The sequence below is a fragment of the Hippocampus comes genome, unplaced genomic scaffold, assembly GCF_001891065.2.
Source record: "Hippocampus comes isolate QL1 unplaced genomic scaffold, H_comes_QL1_v1.1 scaffold167, whole genome shotgun sequence".
Taxonomy (NCBI): domain Eukaryota; kingdom Metazoa; phylum Chordata; class Actinopteri; order Syngnathiformes; family Syngnathidae; genus Hippocampus; species Hippocampus comes.
Window position 1 is genome coordinate 541,270 of NW_017805502.1, and position 11,129 is coordinate 552,398.

General features: G+C 42.8%; 2 protein-coding genes across 4 annotated transcripts; one reads left to right on the forward strand and one right to left on the reverse strand.

Moving 5' to 3' along the window:
• The first annotated feature begins 190 nt into the window (after positions 1-190).
• On the forward strand, positions 191-5,394 carry bzw1a (basic leucine zipper and W2 domains 1a). Of its 2 annotated transcripts, XM_019877310.1 has the most exons (12): positions 191-318; positions 962-1,034; positions 1,106-1,282; positions 1,357-1,451; positions 2,079-2,144; positions 2,328-2,463; positions 2,538-2,647; positions 2,717-2,887; positions 2,968-3,114; positions 3,214-3,352; positions 4,188-4,310; positions 4,740-5,394. In XM_019877310.1, the coding sequence occupies exons 2-12, from the start codon at positions 971-973 to the stop codon at positions 4,769-4,771; spliced, it is 1,260 nt and encodes a 419-aa protein (XP_019732869.1). In that variant the 5' UTR covers positions 191-318; positions 962-970; the 3' UTR covers positions 4,772-5,394. The 2 variants fall into 2 exon arrangements, with proteins under 2 accessions (XP_019732869.1, XP_019732871.1); XM_019877312.1 differs by lacking the exons at positions 191-318; positions 962-1,034 and having other exon boundaries at positions 1,205-1,282; positions 1,357-1,362.
• LOC109520221 (transcription factor 15-like) lies at positions 5,135-7,999 on the reverse strand. 2 transcript variants are annotated; one of them, XM_019877314.1, is made up of 2 exons: positions 7,411-7,999; positions 5,135-6,031 (listed from the first exon to the last, which is right to left on the reverse strand). In XM_019877314.1, exons 1-2 carry the CDS (start codon positions 7,900-7,902, stop codon positions 5,996-5,998), a joined length of 528 nt encoding a protein of 175 aa, XP_019732873.1. In that variant the 5' UTR covers positions 7,903-7,999; the 3' UTR covers positions 5,135-5,995. The 2 variants fall into 2 exon arrangements, with proteins under 2 accessions (XP_019732873.1, XP_019732872.1); XM_019877313.1 differs by having other exon boundaries at positions 5,135-6,034.
• Between the last annotated feature and the right edge of the window lie 3,130 nt (positions 8,000-11,129).

Here is an 11,129-nt window from a genome sequence, read left to right on the forward strand (position 1 = left end):
GAGTAGCACGTCAAGAAAGTGCGAGGAATAAAATATAATGTGCAAAAATAACAGTCTTAAAATAAAGTTGAAATTCTAGAATAACAGCTGTAAGGCCTCAACATTCACGCAAAAATAATTACAGGTAGACCCAAAGATTTTTTTTTCTTTTTCTTTTTTTTCCTTCAAAGCGGAAGTGAATGTTGCAGGCGCATGCGCAGAGGGTGGAGCCTGCGGAAGTCCCGACGTTAAGGTCTTTTTGTTTGGGGCTCTCCAACATTCGCGACACTCCGTTCGAGTCCTCTGGTTCATAACCGTTTTTTATCTGCATTCATTTCGGTGAGTAGTCGAATGGGTGTTGACTTTGTTTTGTGTCCACGTCATCAAATAATTAAAGACGACACAGAATGTGATCCGATGGCGTTAAAATGAATCGTAGTTACACGTTAGCGTTGCCGTTGCCGTCATGGGCTAAGTTCGAAGGCTCGTTACGCTAAATCAGCCCAATTTATGGATTTTCACCCCTTCGATGGTACGTTGCAAAGATTGCCAGGTGACACTTGGCCGACATTGCTTTTCACGTGAAAGGGCTCCCTAAAATAAATGTCGTTACAAGAAATCGGTCCGCCGTCAGTTTAGTAGTTCAGATTAACCAGGTTGTTGCTGGGCCCAGCTAACCAGTGCTAGCTCAGCGCATGGTAAGGCCCTCGGGGAGCTAAGGCTAACAGCTAAAGCCATATCTTGTCCGCTCAAGCCAGGTGTTTTTCATTTCAGCCGTGTATGACACGTTCAGTTTCTTTTCCTTTATTCATGCCACACTTTCGATGTAGCTGCGTGGAATGTCTTAGTCTTTGTTCGCTGTTGGTGACATTTAAATGTGCGGTTAACTACATTGCAAGTAGTTGGTCACAGTTCACCCGGAAATAACACTTGTGCACAATACGTTGTCAACCTCCTTAAACCCGGTCTCATCTTTTGCAAGGTGTCTTTTATGAATAATCTAAAGCAGCAAAAGCCGACGCTAACAGGCCAGCGTTTCAAAACTAGGAAAAGAGGTTGGTGAAACTTTTGTATGATCTCCTTGGATTTTTTCGCGTTCTCACAATTGCACGCTCTCCCTCTTCAGATGAAAAGGAGAGGTTTGACCCTACTCAGTTTCAAGAAAGTATCGTACAAGGCTTGAATCAAACTGGCACTGACTTGGAGGCGGTTGCGAAGTTCCTTGATGCCTCTGGCGCCAAGCTTGACTACCGCCGCTATGCTGAGACACTCTTTGACATCCTGGTGGCCGGTGGAATGCTGGGTACGTTGTGTGGAATTGCCTTGAACAATCCTTTTATTGAACTGATGTCTAATTGTCTTTGCGTTCTCATGCAGCCCCAGGTGGGACTCTGTCTGACGACATGACCCGCACAGAGTTTTGCCTCTTTACGGCACAAGAAGACCTTGAGACGATGCAAGCATATGCTCAGGTAGGTAGGAAGTTTAGATAAGAACCTGTAGGTAGGGGGGGAAATCTTTCAATTAGTCTCTGTAAACATTCAGGCAAATTTAAAATTAATTTTAAATAAGTTACGGTGGGGATTATGTGGAAATATTCCAAATTGGATTCAAAAAGGTTGAACGAGGGCAACTGGACTGGTTTGTTGAAGACATCTTAACTTTTAATCGAAAAGACCTTTTTAGTGTAAACATGTTCATTGTGGAATCACCCTATTTATGTCTCTGGTGGGTGTGTTCCCATGGTATGTTTTCTTTTTGTCTGGTTGGTGAAAAATCATTCTGCATGCTATTTGGTCATTTGCCTGCCTAGTGGAAAAACAGCTTGTTAGCAGATTCTACCTATGATTTCCGATTTGTAACATAAAACACAATATTGGCCAAGTAATGAGAAAGCTAACTTGGTCAGGTTTATGCTACAACAACCTTCTAATGATATGTAAAGTTCCCTATTGAGCACCAACCTTCAATTATTGAGAAATCCTGGTTTCATCCTGTGGAAAGTTTTCACCTTTGAAACTTCCAGAAAATGTGCAACCCTACGACCTGTTGATTGACACTTACTTGAAATGTTCTCCAAAATACCCCCCCCCCCCCAGGTTTTTAACAAGCTGATCAGGCGTTACAAGTACCTGGAGAAGGGTTTTGAGGAGGAAATCAAGAAGGTGAGCACATTTAGTTTGAAGATCTGAGTTGGTAGTGAATGCACGTTGTGAACGGTGGATGTTATGGGTTGGACAAATGAGCATGACTCAGACTACAGCACCCCGCAGTGTCTAATTTTGCTAAAGGACAACTGCATGCAAATTGCAGATGACTCGGTAGCCATCATGTTATTGTGTGCACAGTTGCTGCTGTTTCTAAAAGGGTTCACTGAGTCTGAGCGCAACAAGCTGGCCATGCTGACTGGCATTCTGCTGGCCAACGGCAACATATCAGCCTCCATCCTCAGCAGCCTCTTTAACGAAAACCTTGTGAAAGAGGGTAAGGGGCATGTGTGTCATGCTGAGCGCATGTGGGTGGGACTGTCCTCGTCACCACCGCACTCTTCTGTTTAGGAGTGTCTGCTGCCTTTGCCGTCAAGTTGTTCAAGTCGTGGATCAATGAGAAAGACATCAACTCAGTAGCTGGCAGCCTCCGCAAAGTGGGCATGGACAACAGACTGATGGTAAAAGATTTCGTGAGGCCAAGATTTCCCTGCGCTGCGTTTTCTGACACTGCTGCCTCTTCCCGACAGGAACTTTTTCCTGCCAACAAGCGGAGCTGCGAGCATTTTTCTAAGTACTTTACAGACGCCGGGCTGAAGGAGCTGTCCGACTTCGCCCGCAACCAGCAATCTATCGGTGCCCGCAAGGAGCTGCAGAAGGAGCTCCAGGAGCAAATGTCCCGCGGAGACCCACTCAAAGAGGCAAGGCAACCTAGCTGGGAGCGACATGCCTTTTCTGTTTGTTCCCCAGGATCAGCTTTAATGGTGGCCTGCTCCCACAGATCATTGCGTTCACCAGGGAGGAGATGAAAAAGGCCAACCTCTCTGAGCAGGCCATGATCGGCATCATTTGGACTTGTGTGATGAGCTCTGTGGAGTGGAATAAAAAGGAAGAGCTGGTGACCGAACAAGCCATCAAACACTTGAAGGTTTGTTCACTCCCCCTGTGCGTTTGTGACCTCGCGCCTGTTCAGCAGACCAGACGTAACGTGATTTTTCTTTTCTTTTTTTTTTTTCTCCCTCAACAGCAATATAGCCCTCTGCTGAAGTCCTTCACCTCCCAGGGTCTTTCTGAGCTCAGTCTGCTGCTAAAGATCCAGGAGTACTGCTACGATAACATCCACTTCATGAAGGCCTTTCAGAAGATCGTGGTGCTCCTCTATAAAGGTCTGCCGCATGCACGCACGCACGCACAACCTCTGCCACTCAACTGTCATGCAATGTGTGGTTCGGACACAGTTGGATGGCCGACCATCTGCAACTAGATTTGGTGTGATGTGAAATGTAAATTGCTTGCCTGCCCCAGAAAAAAAAAAGGAAAATCACTTTTTTTTTTCAATTTGTTGAATATTCACTAATTGAATTAGTGTGTTGTTATTGATTAGAATGCTTGGGTACTCACTGTTGCCAGCAATAACCATTAGTGTAGGGCTTCCTCGACCCCCCCAACAAGGAACACTTTCATAGTTAATGGGGAAACGCTATTTGTGAAGCAATGCAAATGGAACACTCCTCACACAATTGAAGTGTCCAGTCAAGTCCAAAGATTTGCTCTCAAGCTTTTGACAACACTTGAGATTGGTTGATAATTTGTAAAAATAAGACCATGTGGAAACTGACAAATGTTAATAAAATTAGTTTGAGACAAAATCCGATATTTACTTTGGACTTAAAAGTGAAGCGTGGAGAGCTGCTGCCAGAATGCCCAAGTTCAGTCAATGAATGAGGCTGTCGTTAGCCAAAAGCATCTCAAATATCTACTCTCTGCTTTCGTCTCACCCGTTTCCCCTTTAAATGGCTACAGTGGCCAACGGCTGATGCGTTTTCTTTGACGTGGTGTCTCAACACGACCACGGAAACATTTCTATTGCAAGGGGAATATTTAAGGGAGATTGTCCAGTTGATTCTCATCAGTTGGTGCGCAGTGGCCTTTAAAGGCCTTTTGTTGCCTACAGCAACTTGCAGCCTTAGTGATTTTCCCTCCCCTTTTCCTCTTCCTCAGCGGATGTATTGAGCGAAGAGGCCATCCTGAAGTGGTACTCTGAAGCCCACCTCGCCAAGGGGAAGAGCGTCTTCCTCGAGCAGATGAAAAAGTTTGTGGAGTGGTTGAAGAACGCAGAAGAAGGTGAGAATGCAGAGGAGACTTTTTGTCCAGCAGAGGAAAATAATGTCACAGATTTATATAGTGCTGAGAACACTTCTAACGTTAGCAAAAAAAATATCATTGGCATTTGTATGCTGTTTTTTTAGCACTTTATGTACCAGAACAATACCTGAAAAATAACGTTGATAATTGTAATTTTTAAGCAAAATGCTTTATTGGGTGAGAGAACCAAAAATGAAATGATTTAATCTGTTATGTACTTATTTATTTTTTTAAATTATCAGCCGATTAATCACTTGGCCTAATCTGTATTTTTTCTTTCTGCCAAGTGCGAGCATTGGCCTAAAGAAATTCAAATTGGTCAGGCCCTAGTTTGGAAATTGGTTTATGCTGTGATCAAGTCATTGAAACGTTGACCTTTTATAATTTCATTTTTTCTCTCCCCTGCAGAGTCTGAATCGGATGAAGAGGAAGCGGACTGAAAACCTCAGACGCCAGATGAGCTTTCCCACCCCAAGCCCCCTCACGTACCACCACTTTTTTTTTTTAATTAGTAGAAAAGGGATTGGTAGAATGTCAATGCCCTTCTGACTTTTCTACCTCCTGGTATTGTTCCCTCACAACCTGCACATGTTATTTTAGAACCTTTTTTAAAGGGCTCGGTCCTCGTTTGTTACTGTTGGTGTCCTCTTCACTTCCCACTGTTGCAGTGCCCTCTAATTTGGACAGCAAACATTCCGTATGATTTTGTGGCCTCTGCTCACTCTGGCCTTTACTCGGAGTTCACATCAATTTACCACAAGACTGTGAGGCCAACTGACAATTTTTTGCCAAAGTTCTTTTTTTTTTTTTCTTGTCGTTTGTTTTCATTTCTTTAACATCCCCTCACTTAAAACTCGGCCCAAATCATTTTGGCTCATTCTCACTTAAACTCCGCTTTCCTTTTGTAACCTACCCCCCCCCCCTGTTGTGGTCACACTGTTTAGTCCGTTGAAAGACCCACCCTATATATTGCCTCGCCAGCAATCAGATTATTGGTTTCTACTTTCTTTAATCTGATGTAAACCAATTGACTTTTTTATGGAAATAAAGCTTATGAAACGATCACGCGTGTTTTTAGTTGACCAAGGGAGCATTCCGACGGATACGCGCACCACCGATGTGAGGAAAAGGTTTTCCCAGCATGCAACATGCCACCTGAATGATGACACTTTTTTTATGGTACAAAAATATTTATTTTTCCAGAAGATTATTTGATGTGCAAAGGTATCGAGCCACACAAATACAGTAATGTTACACATTTGATGTTGAGGTAAACATGTTTGAGGTAGTGCAACATTGCTTCGGAGGGTTATATATTTGTGTTGTAAATATGCACAATTTCTATACACCTTGTACAAAAGGGCCTTGTGCATCGTTAAGAGTGATGTTTTGTGCAAAAAACAACATTGTAGGTATTTGATCAAGGTCTACTTCCTGCAGTAATAGCTACGTCGGGGTTGTTGGGACCAAAATAGTGCAACCTTACACATGGGCTCAGGTTGCAGCTCAACCAAAACACAGGTTGCTTCACAGGCACAAATGATGGCAACAGAAAGTGCTTTCCAGTGTCCATTTTCTTTTTCCCTAACTTTTAAACTAAGAATAAATATTTTAAATATGTACAAATGTAAACTTGCACGACTGCTCCATGTGGGTCCGAGGCCTTAAGCTTTAGTTGAACGCTTGCTGCCATCTTTGAGCTGCTGAGACAAAAAAAAAAAAAGCATTTGTAATTAAGTGAAAAGCACACAACTTGAGTTGCATGTTGAAAGAATAGGTTGTTCCCAACAAACATTACTTGTCCACTCTTGTCAAATGTCAGCTTTTAACTGCATTTTATTGCTACAGGATGAAATTGTGCAGACTGAGAAAATTCACGTAACAGTATTTACATTTATTCGCTGAATTAGAAAACGTCTACTTTTTACTAATGTCATTATAGGCTTATTTTTTTCCAACCTGCGTAGATGTGACAAAAAAAAAAGCTGTAACTTGACAGAAGGAACATGAATTGTGCTTGGGACTTGAATGAGGTCTAGTGAAAAAGGATAACAGCAAAGGTCCTCACCAACCATTACACAATCAGAGATGCAAGATATTCCCCGTTTGTGACCTTATTTAAGACAATTGTTTTGACAGTGTCACCAACATCAACTTAATGGATGTGTTTAATTCCAGCCTACAATTCACTATTTTATGCCGTAGGGTCTATGATTGCAGCACCATCGGGAAACTTTGGTCAGTCTTGCTTTTCTGTCATCGACTAACAGCTTCACACAAGTGCAACAAGAAGGAATAAAACACTCCATTTCCTGTATGCTAAATGGCAAAGTATAAGGGAGTTATTGGGTATTTAAATTAGAAAAATATACTGCAGTTTTTTTCCTACTGTTTGAATTATTATGATGTATATTTTATGAGCAGCACTTTGTTACAGCTGTGGTTAGTGCTATAATGGACACCTGCACACTGGCAAAAAGGTGTGTTGCCTTTACTCAGTTTTATGTCATCAAGTGGCTTTTGAAGCAGACTAAACGTCAACTTAAAAATGTATCTGGATCCAGATTATTTTTTGTGCAACCACTTGATAAAATACAATTGAGTACATTAAACACATTTTTTTTTCAGTATATATTTGTGGTTTGGGACCCAAAGATTCACCTGTTTGCGGATTTTAAAAAATACACACACGTTTTCATTATTTTATTTTAGTGGCTGTAAAGCCAAACCCGGTTTACACGTAAAATGCTTATTGGTAGGATATTCCCGTTTATTCAAAAATGTTTTGAGATTTGAAAAAAAAAATTACACTTGTATTATTTTATGTATCAATTATAGCGGATTTTCAGGATTCGCGGGCTGTCCCAGTCCCTATCCCCAGCAAATAGCGGGGTCCACTGTATACGTAAAATGGAGTTGAAAATTGAGTTCCATTTCTGTTAAATGAAATTAATACTTTTTTTAAACACCTGTATTTCAAGTACAGTACTGTAGTCTGTGCTACCACTTTGATGAAAATTTATTTCTTTTGTTGGCGCATTCTTCGAGTTCGGTTAGTTGGTCCAGCCACTCGACTGACCTGCTTCCTCTGGTTGCTTAGACAAAAGGTGCAGATGGCCCGCAGCGGCGGCGCGCTACGTTGTGCTGGGCAGTGCACGCCGGCCTGGTGGCGGAGGCACGGCTGCCCGTCGCGGCTTTCCTCCCCCAGCATCAACACGTTAGCAAGGTGGGAGATGTAACTGCACGCCAGACGCAGCGTCTCCACCTTGGAGAGCTTCCTGTCGGCAGGCTCGGTGGGGATGAGCGTGCGCAGGGTGGTGAAGGCCGTGTTGACGCTGTGCGTCCTGTCACGCTCTCGCGCGTTGGCCGCCTGCCTCTGTTTACTCACACCAGGTAGACGCGCCTCTGTGCCGGTTCTCCGCCGACACCTCCGCCTGACAGGTTGCGGTTCCTTTCCGCGGCGTGGGCTGCAGGCGCCAGTGGACTTCCCATCCGAACCGTCGCTCTCGCTTTCCGGGTCGTCTGGGTCCGACGCGAAGCAGTCGGGGCGCTCGCTGTTTGCGGACTTCATCCTGGCAGCCTGACGTGTCAACGCGGTGTGCACATCATTTTATCCTCAGGGTGAAAATAGCACCGACTGCCCGAGCAGCTGCTCCTGATCCGGTGACTGAGGGATCCGCTCCGGATCAGCATAGCATTTCTACTGAATGACGGCTGCTTTCTGCGTCGCCAGCCCACGGCAGAGAAGGCAAGACAGGTGGAGCGTGCAGGAGAGGAGGGGGTGGAGGATGGTGGCGAGGGGGACACCTGTTGTGGTGGGAAGTCACGAAGTGCACAGAGACCCACATATGCGATTTGCAGGTATTTTTATGATGACGTTTTACTTCATATCTGATATTTGAAGCTGATTTCTACTCCTTTGTCAACATGGGGCACTGGTCATATAGTAGTACATTCTGCTACCTTAAATTGAGTGACGGTTCGATTCCCAGTCAGTGCCCAAATACCCAGCCACCTCTGGTCCCATACCAAGAAGAAAAAAAATTTGAAGAGTGGGTTGCATCCAGAAAACGTGAATACAAAGAAGTAAGAAAGAGGAGATGTGAATGTAGCCTCACCACTAATGAGTCTCAGACGAAAGCCACGCCCGTCACCAATATTGCACTGGTGCGATTCTCAAAAATGGCTACTCATAATGGCATCCGATTATGAAAATGTAGTCATAATACTGTATAGTTGCAGAGAACCCATTGGCTATCTAGCTTCAACAAAATAGCAGCGCTATACCCATAACATTACTAAACTAGCATTAGTACTGTAAACAAGCGACATTAGCCATGGCAGCTACATTAGTAGAGTGATTTATTCACGATGGCGTGTTACTGTATCACTAAATGTTATATTTTTGGGATTGGTACCATTAATGATGAAAAAAGACGTGATTTATGTGCCTGCCAAACAGAAAGACAGTATAAATTCCCACTGCTTAATGTCCTATCGCGCCGGAAAGTGCCATTGAGTGTCGTAAATCTAATTGTTTCCCCCCCCGTCAGTTTGGAGACAAGTGAGGCAGTGCCACCCCCTGCTGTTCATTCTATGCACGTGAAGAGTAAAAAGGAAAAAAAATGAATACACTATACTGTACTGTATTATGCTCCATTTTAGATCGAGGGTTCGTGCTTTATTTTGATTTTCTTTTCACTCCAATAATTTTCAATGATTTCATCATTCGAATAGCAGAATTTCTATTAACTATTCCAACTGTGGGCAAAAAACAACAACATTCATTAAAAAAATAGTAGTATAACTTTCTTTTTGTCACACATGAAGAAATATAAATTCAAATCACAAGGGAAGGTGTGGTTCCATAAAAGCAGAAAGAAAATGACAAACAACAGGGGAAGGGCAATTCCAAAATCAATGAAAAACATCAGAAATGATCTTTCCAAAAACAATTTGAGCCTGTATGTTTTTCATTTAATTATTGAACTAATATTTTGCAGGTAAAGTCTGCAAGCAAGAGATTTGCATCAGCAAAACTTCTTGCAAGATGACGTCAGTTCGGAAAGTGGAGTCAAATTCATTTGAAACATGCAGTCCTTTGTGATGCTAGAAAGGACCTAACATTGTATCTCTTTTTAACCTTACAGTGATGTAATCTAACTCATCCTAACCCAAAATTGAAGGGAATATTGCATAAAGGTGAGGTGACTGGATTTTCTGAAGAGGCCCCAGGCCTCAGCTGGTTGAGGGCGTGTAGGTTTAGGCTCCAGTAAATTCATCATAACTAGTACAATTTTTTTAGCGAATTTTTGACATGGATTAGTTTGTGAAAACCAACGCGTCTTTAGTCAGCAAATGTGTCATTCTTTTGCAGCCTCCAAGCTTGTTTATTAAGCTGTGTTCCTTCCTCTGAGTGAACAGTCCAGGTGGACTTGCCATGTCAGTGGTCGCTGTGAGGGATATCCACACCCCTCCCCTTCGCCACCTTGCATCTTGCCATGTTTGGATGGGATATAAATATCCATAGATGAGTCTCGCCACCTTTTAGCTGATTTGAGTCAAATCTGTTGGATAACAGAAAGAAACCATTGATCGGTGCTGAGAAGTTCATATGGTTAGGTGGTGTCAGGTTTCGGACAAGCCGAAATAAGTTTGGATCCCAAAAGTGTAGACTCCAACAAGGTCTCCGTTACAAAAATGTTTAATACAAAAAATTCGAACCGACAAAGTAGAACATAAACCGCTGGTCCAAACAAGGACCAGGCAGAACAAAACAAAAACGAATAACAAAAAGCGCTTGCACAAAAAGGCAAGAGAAGATAACTAGTACCGAGAATACAAACGAAAAACAATGTAACAACTACACGCAAGAAAAAGCCAATTCACAAAACAAAGCCATACATACAAGAACAATGTTACCGAAGGTATCAAAAGCGTGAACACGACGATGACTATAGCAAAAGCGGTCAGAGAGCATGGAAACAGCAAGGCAATAAACAATACTCCGACACAGTTGAAGTGAAGCAGAGTCCTTAAATACAGAGTCCCCTGATGACTGGATTGGCAGCAGGTGTGCACCGAAGACCGCACATGCCACCTGCTGGTCAGACCAGAAACCGAACCGTGACAGGTGGAAGATTGCACTTATTTCTTTCAAGAATAAAAACACTTCACATCACCGAAAGGCAACAATGCTACTCGAAGAAGATCGATGTAAATGTCAAAATATCCACAAGACAGACAGACCCCTTTCTGAATGTTAGACAGTGGCAATTATCTAAACCTGATTGAGCGCTTATAAATGGAGGTACTGAGCATTAAAGAAAAACATTGCTATGCGATGGTAAGTGTCTCATTCTGGCAAAACCTGAAATCAAGGCAAATAAACTCTCTGCCACAATGTTGGGCATGAAACAAAACCAACTGTACTTGAGACTTGTATCTTTCATTTACAGATCACAACGAATCAACAGGAGGGGCCAACATGATCGCACCCCTGCTTGAACAAGCCTGGCTGAGGTTTACTTTCACCTCTAAAAGTGGTGGAGGCTAATTCCTTTAATTTTACTCCAGACTAACACATTCAAGCCTGACATCAAAAGAGGAATATCAGAGAATAAATCAACGTTGGAAAAAAAAAGCCCAGAAACAATTGTTAATGGCACCAGCAACAATCTCCAGAGGGCAGAGTTGAAAACAATCTTCTCTCCATGCACAAAAGAACACCAAGATACACATACAATACAATGCAAAGGCCAGGCTGGAATTTGAAAAAAAAAAACACTCCAGAGGCAA